We start from the raw sequence: 13,989 nt of genomic DNA, 5'->3' as shown, positions 1-13,989 counted from the left end.
ACAGTTTTGCCACTCACTTCGGTGAGGATAAATAAATTGTATTAAAAGTTATTTAATTTAAAAAGAATCTAAAACGACTTCAAAGGTCGACATACGATGTTCTAAAACGCGGGCTCACTTCACGCACATCGTTTTGACGTTTCGTACGGGTGTTTCAATTTCGAATAGAGGATTCCAGTCCAACGAACGGCAGCAGCGGCTTTGTTTTGTTTTGTGTCCATTATTTTCGGATTGCAATTGCAATTAATTTTCCAGGGCCACGGCAAAAGTGTGAATGCAGTTCCCGCTATGACCCCGGCCGATTTCGATTCCGTCGCCAAGCATGTGTACATAAACCAGGAACACATCAATCGTTACCTCGGTAAGGCAAAGATTGCATCCAAATTCCACAACACCAGCGAGGATCTACCGGGAACCCTGCTTGGCCTCACGAAGGAAGCCGTTCCGGAAGTAGCGGCGAAGGTGTTCGATGTGCTGGAGCGTCCCAGCGAAGAAGAAATTGACACACTGTTCGACACAATCCGATCACGATCATCCACCAACTCCAGCAGTGCCAACAAGCAGACGCAGCGGCATGGATCGTTCAAGAAAACGACGGCCGCACCACTGCAACAATCCCGATTGCTGAACGAAACCAACCTGATAGCGAACCAAACCACCTCGCTGACCGGCTCCTGCTCCGATATGACCGCCTTAGTTAACAAATCATCCGTTCTACCATCCAAGCAACCGTCGGTCGATGTTGATGCGCTCGTTGATCGATTCCGGCAGTCGATCAAGGCGCTGGATTCGATCGAAAATGGACAGATTGAAGTTATCGACCTGGCACAGATCCGCCAACAGTTTCGGCGCGAATGGGCAAGCAACCTAAAGGCATGCCGCAACGTGGAAGCCTTGCTGGATGAGTTTAAACAGCAGACGGAAAGCAATGGGTCAGTTACGGTTAAGCGGGAACCGCTAATAAGCAGTGAGCTGGTAAAATCGATGAAACAACTACAAACGGTAAGGGAGAGTGGTTTTACTAGAAAAATTTGAATTTTTCACTAATTCAAACGCTTGTTTGTGCGTCTTTTTACAGAAACTACACTACGCAGTATCGATTAAGAAAGCGGACGTACTGCCCGACATGACCAAAACGCTCAGCAAGGACGTGTTCCCGCTGTCCGAGTGTCTCGACACGATTGACGAAACGATCAGACAGAAGCAGCTGTAGCGGATCGCGCTCTGTAGGCGACACTATTCGATTGATGAAATACATATTTAACGTACATTAAAGTTCGCTGTGTTCCGTTTTCCGATTAGCATCCGGAATTGAAGGGGATACGATCTCCATCTTATACTCAGTAAACCATCCAACAGACACACCTTTCTTTTACAAGTAAATAGATATATTTTTCCATTCAAATACATTCGTAAAACAACAATAAATGATTAGAAAGGATATCCTCCAGCATGACTGTGTTGGGTCCGCTGTCTTCCGTTGCTCCTTCACTTTACACGATTTGGTTTTGCGTTGATGAATGTTGCGATCTGGTAATTTGTTTTTCCCCTTTTCTGGGGTGGCGACCCCTTTTCTATGCACACCATATCCTTCTCCATATTTTACATTCTCAGCATGTAGCGTTAGTGTGTGTGTGTGTGTGGTGCCTGTTTTTCTTTGTTTTTTGATATTGAAGCCTTTGGTATTTGGTAAGAAAAAATATTAAATATTTCAATCATATTGCGCTGCCATTAGTTCCCCTAACTTTTCCCCCGGCTTGCGTCTCCTCGCACTCTGCGCTCAGCCACGTGTCAATCACGCTCAGTAGTATCCCCAATGAATGCTCTAAGCATGGCGTTGTTTAGTAGCCACTCAATCGTCACTGCACGCGATGATGGCGTTGGTGGGCGAACCGGTCGTCGATGGTGGTGCCGTACCGGTGCCCGAATCGGTCGGTGACGGTGTTTCCAGCTTCCGGCGATTGTTGCGCCGCCCGATCAGTATCACCACCTCGCCCGTCTTGATCGCCTTGAACACGTTGATCGCCTCCTGGTGCGACAGGCCCTGGAATGCCTTCCCGTTCACGGACAGTACTTCGTCGCCGGCCTGCAGCGTACCCTTCTCGGCCGCCTGCCCGTTCGGGTAGATCGTCTTCACGTAGATGCCCATCGAACCCTTGGGCGAATCCTTACCGCCGACAATGGAAAATCCGAGCGCTTTTGCTCCGTTGCCTTTCGAAAAGCGAGCCTGCAGAATAACATCATTCGGGTTAGTGGGGCACGTGTCTTTGACGTCTCCATTTACGGCTGCCAACACTCACCTGTCGGATGGTAAATGCGTTCGGACCGTGGCGCGGAAGGGTACAGAACTTGCTCTCCTCAATGCTATCCTCGTCGTCCTCCTCGTCCTCCTCATCGTCGTCCTCCTCATCGTTGGCAGTGTTGTGACGGTTTAGATGGCGCCGATGATCCGACCCAAGCTTGTTGCTGCTGCTGTCCGCGAATGTGATGTTCGCTTTGATCAAGCCGTTACTACTGACAGTGGACTCGGAAATCTATTCCAAAAAAACGGTCAGAAAACACATAAAGGATTAGGATACACGTCCATCTTGTTACTAGACATTAAGAAGCTAATGTCACAATGGCCGCTCTAATAGTCTCTCTCCGACTATCGCTGCTCGTACCGCCGTCATTAATAAAGCATAAATGTTTCCCCCTGCTTTTGTCTTGCTTTATCAACACAACTGCCCACCACACACGGCGCTACGGTGGGCACCAGGACTACCATAAAATGCATAACAACAGTGAAACGAAGCCATGATCGAGCCGACGATCGTACGAACGGTTTGCGCATTATTGTTCCGATAGTGGTGCGCACCGGGGTCCGGGGCAAGTTCGGCAGACCAACATTGTTTTTTGGTCCGCCGGAAAGTTTTATAGCACCCACCCAACGGCAGAATGGCCAATATTGAAAGGGTATAAAATTCAGCACCACCAGCTACAGAGCGCGTCGGGCACACGTTATATGACACAAAATTAGATAGCTCATAAATTTCTTCCAAGTTTCCCTCGTTCCCCGTTCGGCTGGCTGGCTGGCTTGCTTGGTTCCCCGCGTCCATAGTGGACACTGACAATGTGTCGATATTGGAAAGTCTAGCAGAAAGACACGTTCTACCGGGTACGGTGGCAGAATATATGGTAAGCATTGTATTGTGTTGGACCGTTAGACATTTTTGCTTTCAAATGGGGAGGCTACTGAGACCGAGCCGTTGGTTCGCCCGAAAAAAAAAGGGGGCGGACATTCCAACTGGTTGACAGCGATGCTGATGCGTCATGCTTTTCGTCATGCCCATTGAACGATTCCATAACGTGTTGGGATGGTAGTAGAAACGTTTACTCATTAATGGATTTTGGATAGGAATTGAAGATAAAGTGCACATTGCGTCAGGGTTCGGTAACAGGGTTCTATCAAGAGGATTTCTGAGACAGAGAGAACTTTGGTCTCGGAACTCTCATAACCTACTATTCACACCAAAAAAAAAACGAGTTCTATAAGATAGATTATTGAGACATTGAATTCCTCAGAGTATATCCTTCAGTAATATGCCCTATGATTAACTTGACTTTAGTCAGCTCATAATATAACACATCGAGCTGGTCCCACCAAATACAGAAGATGATGCTCTTAGATTCGCTTTACTAACGACGTTAGGACGAATGGGATTATGTCTTTGGAATAAAGGAAGCAACACTTCCTGAAGTTGTGGTGACACCTAGTAACTCCAGTATTTAACTCCCAAGTAAAGGGTTGAGAATCGATGTGACGAAGACAAACTACCTGTTTGCCAGAGGCTCTGACTATGATAGAGTCCGCCTCGGTAGCAGAGTATCATCTGAAACCGACGATCGTGAGGTGGTAGATGAGTACTGCTACAAAGGTACTCAAGAGCTCCACAAACTCCTGTGATCCAGAAAACTCTAGCTAAGTAGTTTGACAGAGCAGATATCCTGACGCTGGTCGGAAAGCCGAAAGGATTCGAAGGCTAGGGTACGTAATGAGGATACCGGACTCATGCCCCACCAGGAAAGAACTCGTTAGCGGTACGAAGCGTAAAAGAGCATAGCGATCTCGTTTACTGTATCAAGTGGAGTCTAATCTGTCGGAGATCAGATACAACCTTATTGGAAGGAGTGTAACCCTGGACCTGGAATATCCTGGAAACGGATTGGTCTGGACCTAGCCAATAACTCTCTCCAAATTTAACTTTGAAGGAGTAACTCTCCTAAAAGATCAGTCATCTCTTCCAAAAATAGCTATTTAAGAATACAGTTATTCCTTGAATAGATGTACCCCAGATTGATCGCCAGTGACATCTATAGGGAAAATATAAAAGATTTATATGACAGTCTACTATCTTTCAACTGATTAACTGAGTCAATTCAAAGTAATTAATTACAGCCCCAAGTAAATGTGAGCGAAAATATCTACAAAGTCGTAGAATTCGAATCGAGACTCTCAGTGTTCCTTCAGTCTGGCTACAGAACCAGTTATGATCTACCAATCTGTCGATAGCTTGGTTGAATCTCCTATAAAAAAGACAGTTTAGTCGCATAAGATCGCTACGCTTACAGTAAAGCGAAAAAACGAATTAATGCGGCAAAACACGAGTGGATTGCTTTTACTTATCTTCCCTCCACTACTACTGCTGCTGACCCGTTGATCTCGATGCGCGATGCGGTTTGCAGTTTGCAGTTTTTCCTTTCTTCACTTCTGCGGAAGTGATCGCAAGCCTTTTATGCAGATGCAGGAGACAAAAACCGAACCAAAAGCACAATGCTTAACGCAAATAATGTGCCGAAAAAATGAGGTCTTGTGTAAAAAATCGATCGACTTTGCAGCCCTAGTCCTCGTGGCCTGATCTTCGCCTGGTTCCAATTGTATGTTGGCCGGCTGCTAGCCAGGGTAGAAGACTAGCTCTCACGGCGAACTAGTGAAATTTTACACTGCAACCAATGGCGATGGATGGATGGATGGAAGTTGCGCTTAAACTTGCAGCTTAATTGCATGAGCTAATTTAGATGAGTCGGTGAAAAGATCCCAAAGCGGAATGGAAACCGATTGGCACGGAGTAGAAAGCTTAGGATGAAGTTTTGGAAGTGGTTTGGCGCCGCAAAAAAAAGAGGAAATTAATTAGTGGACAGTGAAAAAGAAAAGCGCTTTTTGGTGGAAATTTTTCCAACCACAAGCCGGGTGTGTGCCGGGCGCGTAAGAAAACAAAGCAAAATTAGTCGAAAAATCTTCGATCTGAAGACCGTTTTTGATGGACAACGATGCTCCCCCATCATCATGAATGCATGATGTAATTTCCGCGATGGTTCGGAGGCTCGTAAAATGTAGCAACTCGGAGTGCAACAGCGATTCCGTAACGCGTTGTCAACGCGAGTTAAATCTTCCAATAAAGTCAACGCTTTACGACACAACTGTTTGGAGCTCCTTATCGACGATCTCCAAGCTTAATGCATGTAACGGATCGTGCCTTTGCCGGTTAGAATAGCTTCTAACTGTTCTAATCATGTCTTGATTTAGGCAGGTTCGCTCCAAAAAAAGATAGACAGTAGTAGCGGTACCGCCATTATCATACCATTGCTATGAGTCATGTAACGCTCAGTAACGGTGATCGTTTGCTAAAATGGAAGTCAAGACCTTCCCCACAACAATTGCAGAATCTGAAGATAATGAAGAAGCACCAACAGAATTCGCTAGTAAATCTCATTCCAATTTCTATTAATTACGACTTCCAAGCACGTCCAGCAACGGCACTGTGGCCATTGACCACGTGCGCGTGTAGAGTCAACACTTGACTTAGAATTCGCGGAAACCCGTACCGCTCGAGCTCGTATCTCCGGGGCTGTCCGGGTGAAGCTCTGGAGAAGGACCAGTAAACACAAACAATCGTAGCGCAGCATCATACCGGGGACCTAACCCGACCATGGTGATGTCTAGGCCATGTGGTCACAATTACCCTCAAGGCACACACACACACACAGCCAAGAGACCCCTGTACGATGAGATGAGGGACCATTCGAATCAATTCCATTGAAAAACAAAAATAATGCACATTATGCGTCGCCGGGTACAATCGGCTTCAGTTACGACACCGAGGTCATGAACAAACTACCCCGAATCCTCCACACGAGATCTGACGAGCTCTGGCCGGCCCCTAGGTGAAGGCCACGCTGGATTACGGAGAGGTTAGTTTTCCTTCTCGCAGACCAAACAAAATCCGTGCCACGTCCTCCTTGCATAGCGATCCCGTGTGGGCGTACTCGGACATAGGGCTCTCTAATGTCTGATCTAGCTCACCAGCTGCCCGGTTGCACTGGGAAAAAAGAACTGCCCGTCGTGACAGCACACAAAACCGCGATTAGGTCAACAAACAACACCCTTCAAAAGCACATATGTGAGGAAGGAAATGGTGTGTAGGACACACGGCCAGGCACACGCGCCTTCGACCTGGTGCACCCCTCCCTGAGATCGTTTAGCGCACGTGTGGGTTCGGTGCCTGGTGTTGAATCACCAGGCGATAAGAGCGATCGATAGACGGTGTGTGGGCGTCCTCTTCTTGGTTGTTTGGGCTTTAACAGATAATCACCAAGACCTTCGGAACACCTCTCTCTCTCTCCTCTGTGGGTTTGGTGTAAATATGTGCGTTACTATTCATAAATTCATCGATTCCGACATTCCCGGGGGCTTGCTACTCGAACAGTTGATTGTTGACTGTTTATTTAAATGATTGTGTCCATTGGCGAGGTTATCCTTTGACATTAATCTTCACGATTTTGTTTGTTGAAAGGGTGTTATGGTTGTGAGTTTGAAGAAATAGAGACATTTTTCGGTGGAATTGATTTGCTTGGTTGATGCCATCTGGTAGATGAAACGGCGCTGTCCACAGTCAGCTAAATGACATTTGGTCTTGTGCGCCTATCATAATTTGAAAGGAGATGAATCGTAGGCTCATTTACTACGGAAACATGCGTTAGAAAGCTTTAGTAACGAGGAGTTGGATAAAAATCTACGACTTTTTCCTATGGGGAATCGAGAGAAAGCATCCGAACGAGTAGATTGACACTTGACATTTGACGTCTCATAGGTACAGCGTGTTCGGGATTTTCTCTGATTCTGACGAGACTATGATGAGTTGGGTCACCTTCAAAAAAAGGCAACCTTTCATCACGATTCTAGGGCTAGAAATCTAGATTACTCCGCTGTCCACTGTAATGCGACCCAAAACGCTAGCTAATAGACTCGTGAACTGGAACCAAGATCTTACCAGGCTAATGTCTTACTACCTAAAAAACCCCGTATTACCCGCTCTCGATGACGCCATAAAACAATCCGTTCCGGGTCGGGATTACCCATCGGCAGTTACCAACGATTGCCCAGCACATACTTTCTTCGGTTGTAAAACAATGGCACATAAAATGGTAAGCGCGCGCGCAGCTCGCAAAAATAGTAATTTAATTGCTGACGCTTGGCCGATGAGGTAGCCCGGAGCAGCCTAATTCCGGTGCAATTTTTCTTTCACTTCCAGATTAATAGCATCGTCCGGCGGTGATTCTTCTTCGCCCGGTGCTGTAATGGAGCTAAGGGAAACGCTCGCCTGGGCGGCATATTAATGGCGACGGTGGCTACCGTATCGCGGCGGATACGATTCCGACAAAGTCGGGTCATCGCGATTTGTTGGAGACTTGGTTACCGGTACTATGGGGGAGATTATCACAACTTATGTAGCACCCTACATAAATTCTAGCCGTTAAAGCAGTCTCGTAAAGCTTTTACTCGGTGGATTGCTCCTTGCGATTGTTTTTTAAATATTTTATCACTACGATTTTCGAATGGCTGGTCTTATCTTGGTCCTAACTTGGTCTAAAACGCCTTATCATGTTTTTATTCTATCGGAGTGGGGAAAAAAGTGAAGTTTCTCAATGCCCTCTTCAAACTGGATCGCTGTGTGGTCGTTTGATGTGCTTAATTACTAACCTACACACCCGCGATCACTACACCTACACGATCGCGCGCGCGAACATAATTACAAATCAATCGATCGGTTCTCTCGCACCCCGCACGGGATTATGATTTAAGCGTTTGTGCAACAACAAAAACTTGCGTTTTTATGTTCGCGCCCACACAACGAGATTCGGTGTTTGCGTGACACCCGAGCTGTCCCATGAACGACCGTCCGCAACACGGCATCCATTGATCGCTGCCCACGTGGTTACTGTTTATGCTGACACCACGAGCACATGGTGAAGGCATACGAAGTTCGCCGATCCACTTTGGCTCTAATGAAGCCATGTGGATGATTTCCTCACCGATTGGGGGATAGATTGACGCTTTTGAGTGGTTTGACAGCGTTTATAGTTAGGCCGCGCCGCCGCGATGGACGACGGTGACATTTGGTCAAACGCGATCCTGTCTTCGCCGATCACTTATCAGCCCGCTCCGATCGCACAGAGGCAGATGGTGTTTGTACGCCTGTCTATTTTACATGTTTGTTTTTTCGTGTCCACGAACAACAGCGTCCCTGACGTCGTGGGTTGACAGGATGTCTAATAGAAATGTGATACATCAGAAGTAGTTTTGTAGCCATTTTGGGATATGGGATATGGGCCTGCACTGCGAGTAGCGCCACTGACCGTGGCAATGAGCTGACGTTGGGTCGTAAACCGTGGTCTGCCCATTCCGCAGCTCGTTGTTGTAGTTATGAGAAGTGGTTCACATTGGCGTTGTGCAGAGCGAACACAGCACAGTACAAAAAGTGGGTTAACTAGTTCAAATGAAGAACTGGTAACCGCAAGGTATTAAAGCCATAACCATACGCGTTTAATCCATTTAGGAGCCGATCTTGGCGAAGAGGTAATCATTTAGCATTGAGCAGGAATTACAACTCACTCGCCCATTGGAGACCCTAAATGGAGAGTTTTAGGATGAAGATCGTTCAAAATTGGAACGAGGCGTACGGTAACATCTCAATCAGTTCGCACTTACAGGCAGAGCATCACGTTATTGTGCGTGCTATAATTGATAAATGATATAAAATTATGGCAAAACCTAAGTACAACCAGACACGTCCATACTCGACTTCAGCGTTAAAGCTACCGGTTTGTAAACCTAAACTGATTTAATGGTTGTATACTCAAGAAGATGCAGACATGATGCTTATTACCAGGTTTTACCTTTAGCGGAGATTTGCCGCTCAACAGCACCCAAGATATAGATCTCAGCCTAAATTGCTTTTCCCCCCCCCCCCCCCCCCCCGTTTCGCCCGAGAAAAAGACAGCAGCACCTTCAACTAATCCGGAGCGGCACAATAGGGCCATCATTGCATGGCTCTTAATTTGCCGACACCAATTTTACACGAGGCGAATCGATTAACCTAGACCGATCGAGGTCCGATCAATCGCCAGTGTTGCCAATACGGCCAGAAGATGAACATCGAGGAAGTGATCAACGGATGGCTGTTTTTCTTGCTGTACGTGCCTTGTACATACGCTAAATAACGTACACTGTCATCACCTCGGATCACAAACCCGGCAAACCTACAGCAAAATCTCGTCTAATGTCGATCACATTAAAATGGGCAGGTTAAGTGTGTCGCAAAAAAAAGATCCCGAGAATCCACCTACCGTTCGCTGAATCTCGTTTAAGAGCTCACGCAAGTCACCATGACACGATCAATTGGGGATCACGTTAGTATTCCAAACGATAGCCAGAATGATGTTGGCAAGCGATTGTACTGTACGTACCGAGTCCAAGTCCCACGCCATCACACCAATTTTAAGCTCGCTGGACTGGGAAGTAAAGAAGCTCCCCGGGTAAGCAAATCCTTCCCGCATTTAAGTGGCAAATGAGCACCAGTAGCAACCGATCACAGCCTGATGTCCGTCCAAAGACATCAAACCGGGAACCGCTGATTGAGCTCCGAGATATTTATCCGCAGTTGCTATCCTGGGTCTGGCTGATGACTAAGTGCTCACAGAAACGGGTTTCTGCTTTTGCTTTCATCGCGACTCGCATGTCCGACTGTATACAATAACTTCAAGAAATTCGCTGAAATCGTCCGGATCAGGCTAAGAGAAACGGATGGACGGATGAGAACCGTTGTTGATCCGTCTTGCCTAGGTTTCGTTTGGATCGATTTCGGCTCGTTTGCTCATTACGCGGGGCGAAACAGTTCGCGTGGACCGTTCAAGGTCGCCATCGTGATGATTGTGCAAAAGCGGGGGGGAAAAAGAGCTAGCAGGAATGCCCGAGTCACAGGCACGCTCATGCCATGTTTTCCGTTTCTCGTTGTGCGGATTGTAAGTCGCAATAATTGGTAGTACCGGAGATCCCAGGCTTACTTCCTGGATTATCTTCTGAAAGCACGATTAACTTGGGCGCAGGGGATTAATTGTGCCAACGATGCTTCTTCGTGTGTTTGGACAGTGGTGGCTTCGATGCCTGGCGCGAGCAACACATGTTTGAAGCATGAGCGATCGAGAACAAAGAGAACGAGTTTCCACTGATGGACAGATGAACTTTATCCGATCAAGATTTAGAGAGGGGCGCTCTCTGGGGCTAGATCGATGGGTTCGAGAGAACCCACCGCGGTGAAGCATAAAAGCCGTGGATAATTCTTCGGGCTGCCGGCAATTAGGACAGTTTAGCGGCAGCAAAAAGATCAATTTGTTTAATAAGAATTGGTCAGGAAAACGATTGATTGACAAATCTGATTCTCTTTCTTTGAAGTGTGTTTTATAGTACCCACCTTTAACTATATTTAGCCTCGTAAATTTTCTAGTTACACACAGATATCAGATCGCCCATGGTGGAGATGAGATTTGATCATCCATCCTCCCGTGTATATGACCCGAACGCCTACCTGCGACGCCATCAGAGCACTCTCTCCTCTGGGAGGTTAAAACAAGGCAAAAACAGACAATTTTGCAATGAAAACATTCTGCGAGGACATATCAACTCTGCAAATTAACTTCAGAATGTGTCGCAGAGTACCAAAATAGACATGCGTGCCCCCGTTTCTTGTCCATTAATCATTCGAACGTTCAAAGAAGGTTTTCAGTGCGTGCGGATATAGATTTCGCAAAGCTAATTTCATCCTCTTCCAATTTTGGACCAAAGAGAGGGTCTTTCGATGCACCACGAGGAAGTTAATTAAAACATCATGCGAATAGGGGCTTGCGCTTCCGAAGGAAACTGCATTCGTTTTACCGGCGAAAAGAAGAAACGTTCAACGAGTTTTTGGACACGGTGTTTCCTCATATTTCATCGATTGAACCTTTCGTAAGATGCTGTTGGGATGGTGGTGAAAAGGGGAGAAAGACGCTGAGAAGGAAGATATTACATGGAATATCAATTTCAGGTCGGAACCGAATTCTGGGATGTTTAGATAGCAGCCAGTACAGTCCCAAGTGTGGTCACACTGTAAATACTGGCGCCCTCAGAATTTTTCCCACTCAATACAGCCACCGTTCGAGCGATGAGAAAGTGACGAACTAAACGATCTCACCGAAGAGCTGCTGCATCGCATCACATCCGGGTGATCGCTGTTAATGAATTGCTCCAGCATTCGTTGTTTATTAAACGCGTTTAGCCACCCGAATCCCAAAACGCACCGGAATCGAAATCCGGGTGTTTTGGTGTGCTGTTCCGGTCCATCACACACTATCACCGGATGCATCTGTGGTCATTCGCCGTTTTGGTTTATTTCGTGCAGCCCACCTTGAAAAGGGTGCTGAAAGCCTAACCGTGTACCAGTGGACCCAATTAAATCACCCGGTCGAGGAAAAATTATGCATTCCAGCGGGAGACAGAAACGCTCGAAAACGATCACGTCCTGTCGTCGTTTCGTCGTTTGGGCTTTCTTCCCGCCGGGTGATCTTTCCCAACGCGGCTACCTAGGGTGACAAACGGTTTTCTCTCTCTCTAAAGTGGATAAAATTTGAACGCGAAACAGAAGAAAACCGAGCACCAGAAACGCGTATCATTTAACAGAGATATGCTTTGGTCGGAATAGAAGCCCGTGTCTTGCCGGGAAGACAAACTGAACTAGTTCTTTCTGAATTTGCATCGCCGGTTTCAATTCTGGGCGAGCGCTTCTGGGCATCATTCCAACCGATCCGATGATCTAATCAACCATCGCTTTATGATCCTTATAAAATGGCAAAAAACAAAACAAAGCATGGCCGGCGCCGGATGACTTCACTCTCGGGGTGGTTTCAGCGCTTAAACTACTTCTAAAATAAACAACTTTATGATCGCACGTAAAGCTGTCCAACTTCCGACCACGACCTGGAGCAGATGCAGTTGACAAATTTGGGTTTTACGATGTCCCCGGTTTAGTTTGCTTGAAGTTCCCGCTTTATGGAATATACGACAAGTGGATATTCACAAAGCGGGTTGAGTTGATGCTATATGCCCATAAAGATAAGAGGATCAGGCTCTGTGGGTTGATCGAAATGGTTGCAAAAAACCGATATAAAACGATGGTCCAATGTTTATAGAGATGACACAAGAGTTCTTTGTCTTCAGGTTAATCTTGGAGAGCTTAACCTGCAATTGAAGAGTCGTATTTGACACTAGCTGTCAAAACATTCAAGAACGATTCAAAAAGCACTTCCGTAGGCATAAGCTCAGGAGGCCTACTATTTTCTGGGTTCCTTGACTTAACAATCGGGAAAAGATTTGATACAGGTCCTATCGTGTGAAAAGATCAACGTCGCTAACACTATGGACCGCCGGACCGCCCCAAATCTGATGACCCAAGATTAGAATATCCAAATATATTAATCATACCTGGTCTTATCTGACTTCCCAATCAGTTCCGCCCTTTAGTACTCCTTCCTGGTCACTCAACGCATTTCACTACCACTGCCATGATATAATGACTTATTCCAAAACCAATTGCTCGTCAACGAAATTAGGGCAGCAGACGGGGGTAAGCCAACAGCAAACTAGGCGCCATGACAAACCACCAACGAGCATGGGAATGGGTTCATCTGTTTCAAGTGGTACCAACGAAAAATTAGTCCAAACAACCCGTTCTGCCCTAGCTTCTGCCCGTTATGGAAATAGCTTGTTAGTTTTCTTGTTTTGGAACCACCATTAATGAAAAGCTCACAAGAAGGGACTAACGATTTGCTTGCTGGCAGTTGTTGACTGACCGGCTGAAACTGCTGCAAGAGGGCATAGATGAAACACCTGTTGTTGTGCGGTGTGAATACGTAACTGTCGGGCACATCAGGTTCAAAGTAAGTAGATTACCTCTTACGGTGACTTCCGTTCCTTCTTTGTAGCACTTCCGACAGACCGCAACAAGTTCTACAACTGACCGGACGGAAGTGCTCATTTTTCTACCGGAATTAGTGCGATCATTCCAACAACTCTCCGGCTGGCCGAGATGATGATTTAACAAGACTGATGTCTCTCGTCGACTACTCGCACACTGGATGTTAACCGACGACACGCTTATCGACCGACAATCAACCTCACCCGGCTCGGAGAGTTATTAATCATGATCAAGGTTTGATGCACTAATTCACACAAAATCTGGACTGTACCTCTTTAGTATATCTTTTTTTTTTGTTTTGCTGAAACGATCATCAGCCCACCAGACCTCGCTTTTCCAGCTTTTGGACCTGATTGCGTGTTCCGTTTCGAGCCAAGAAATTCCCGAGAAAGAATGGAAGGCCTACATATATGCGGCTTGGCCTTCGACAATCAGCGCACTCAGGTTCCAGTTCCAGCGATCAGATCAGCCGGCGATTGTGAACCGCTCCTAGCAACCATCCGCGAAGTCGGCATTTGGTCGGCATTAGCGGTGGTATGTGACATCGGTATTCACGGTGCTAGTGCAGACCGCGCGAGCCTATGATTAATTGGACCTTCCGGTGGAATCGGAGCAGTCAGGCCGAGGTCTCCGACGTATTATTGGGCAAGTGTTGTTGTGC

The 13,989-nt window shown here is 46.6% G+C and overlaps 2 protein-coding genes across 3 annotated transcripts in view; one reads left to right on the top strand and one right to left on the bottom strand.

Moving 5' to 3' along the window:
- Positions 1-121: 121 nt before the first annotated feature.
- On the top strand, positions 122-1,275 carry LOC118503888. The gene is made up of 2 exons (XM_036037653.1): positions 122-1,002; positions 1,079-1,275. Exons 1-2 carry the CDS (start codon positions 289-291, stop codon positions 1,211-1,213), a joined length of 849 nt encoding a protein of 282 aa, XP_035893546.1. The 5' UTR covers positions 122-288; the 3' UTR covers positions 1,214-1,275.
- A 96-nt stretch (positions 1,276-1,371) lies between these two features.
- The window catches only part of LOC118503885, a 53,414-nt gene continuing 40,796 nt past the window's right edge, over positions 1,372-13,989 (bottom strand). For both annotated transcript variants that reach the window (XM_036037643.1, XM_036037642.1), the window contains exons 5-6: positions 2,301-2,534; positions 1,372-2,227 (exon numbers count right to left, since the gene is read on the bottom strand). In XM_036037643.1, coding sequence (XP_035893536.1) covers positions 1,853-2,227; positions 2,301-2,534 — 609 coding nt within the window. In that variant the 3' untranslated portion in view covers positions 1,372-1,852. The remainder of the gene's footprint in view (positions 2,228-2,300; positions 2,535-13,989) is intronic.

The sequence above is a fragment of the Anopheles stephensi genome, chromosome 2 (genome assembly GCF_013141755.1).
Source record: "Anopheles stephensi strain Indian chromosome 2, UCI_ANSTEP_V1.0, whole genome shotgun sequence".
NCBI lineage: Eukaryota > Metazoa > Arthropoda > Insecta > Diptera > Culicidae > Anopheles > Anopheles stephensi.
This window is presented reverse-complemented; position numbering and strand designations above follow the sequence as displayed.

Excerpts from the sequence above, each read along its gene's own strand:
- LOC118503888 (XM_036037653.1), top strand. The coding sequence starts at position 289 with ATGACCCCGGCCGATTTCGATTCCGTCGCCAAGCATGTGTACATAAAC. Across the intron at positions 1,003-1,078 it reads CGATGAAACAACTACAAACG|AAACTACACTACGCAGTATC; the intron begins GTAAGGGAGAGT and ends GTCTTTTTACAG.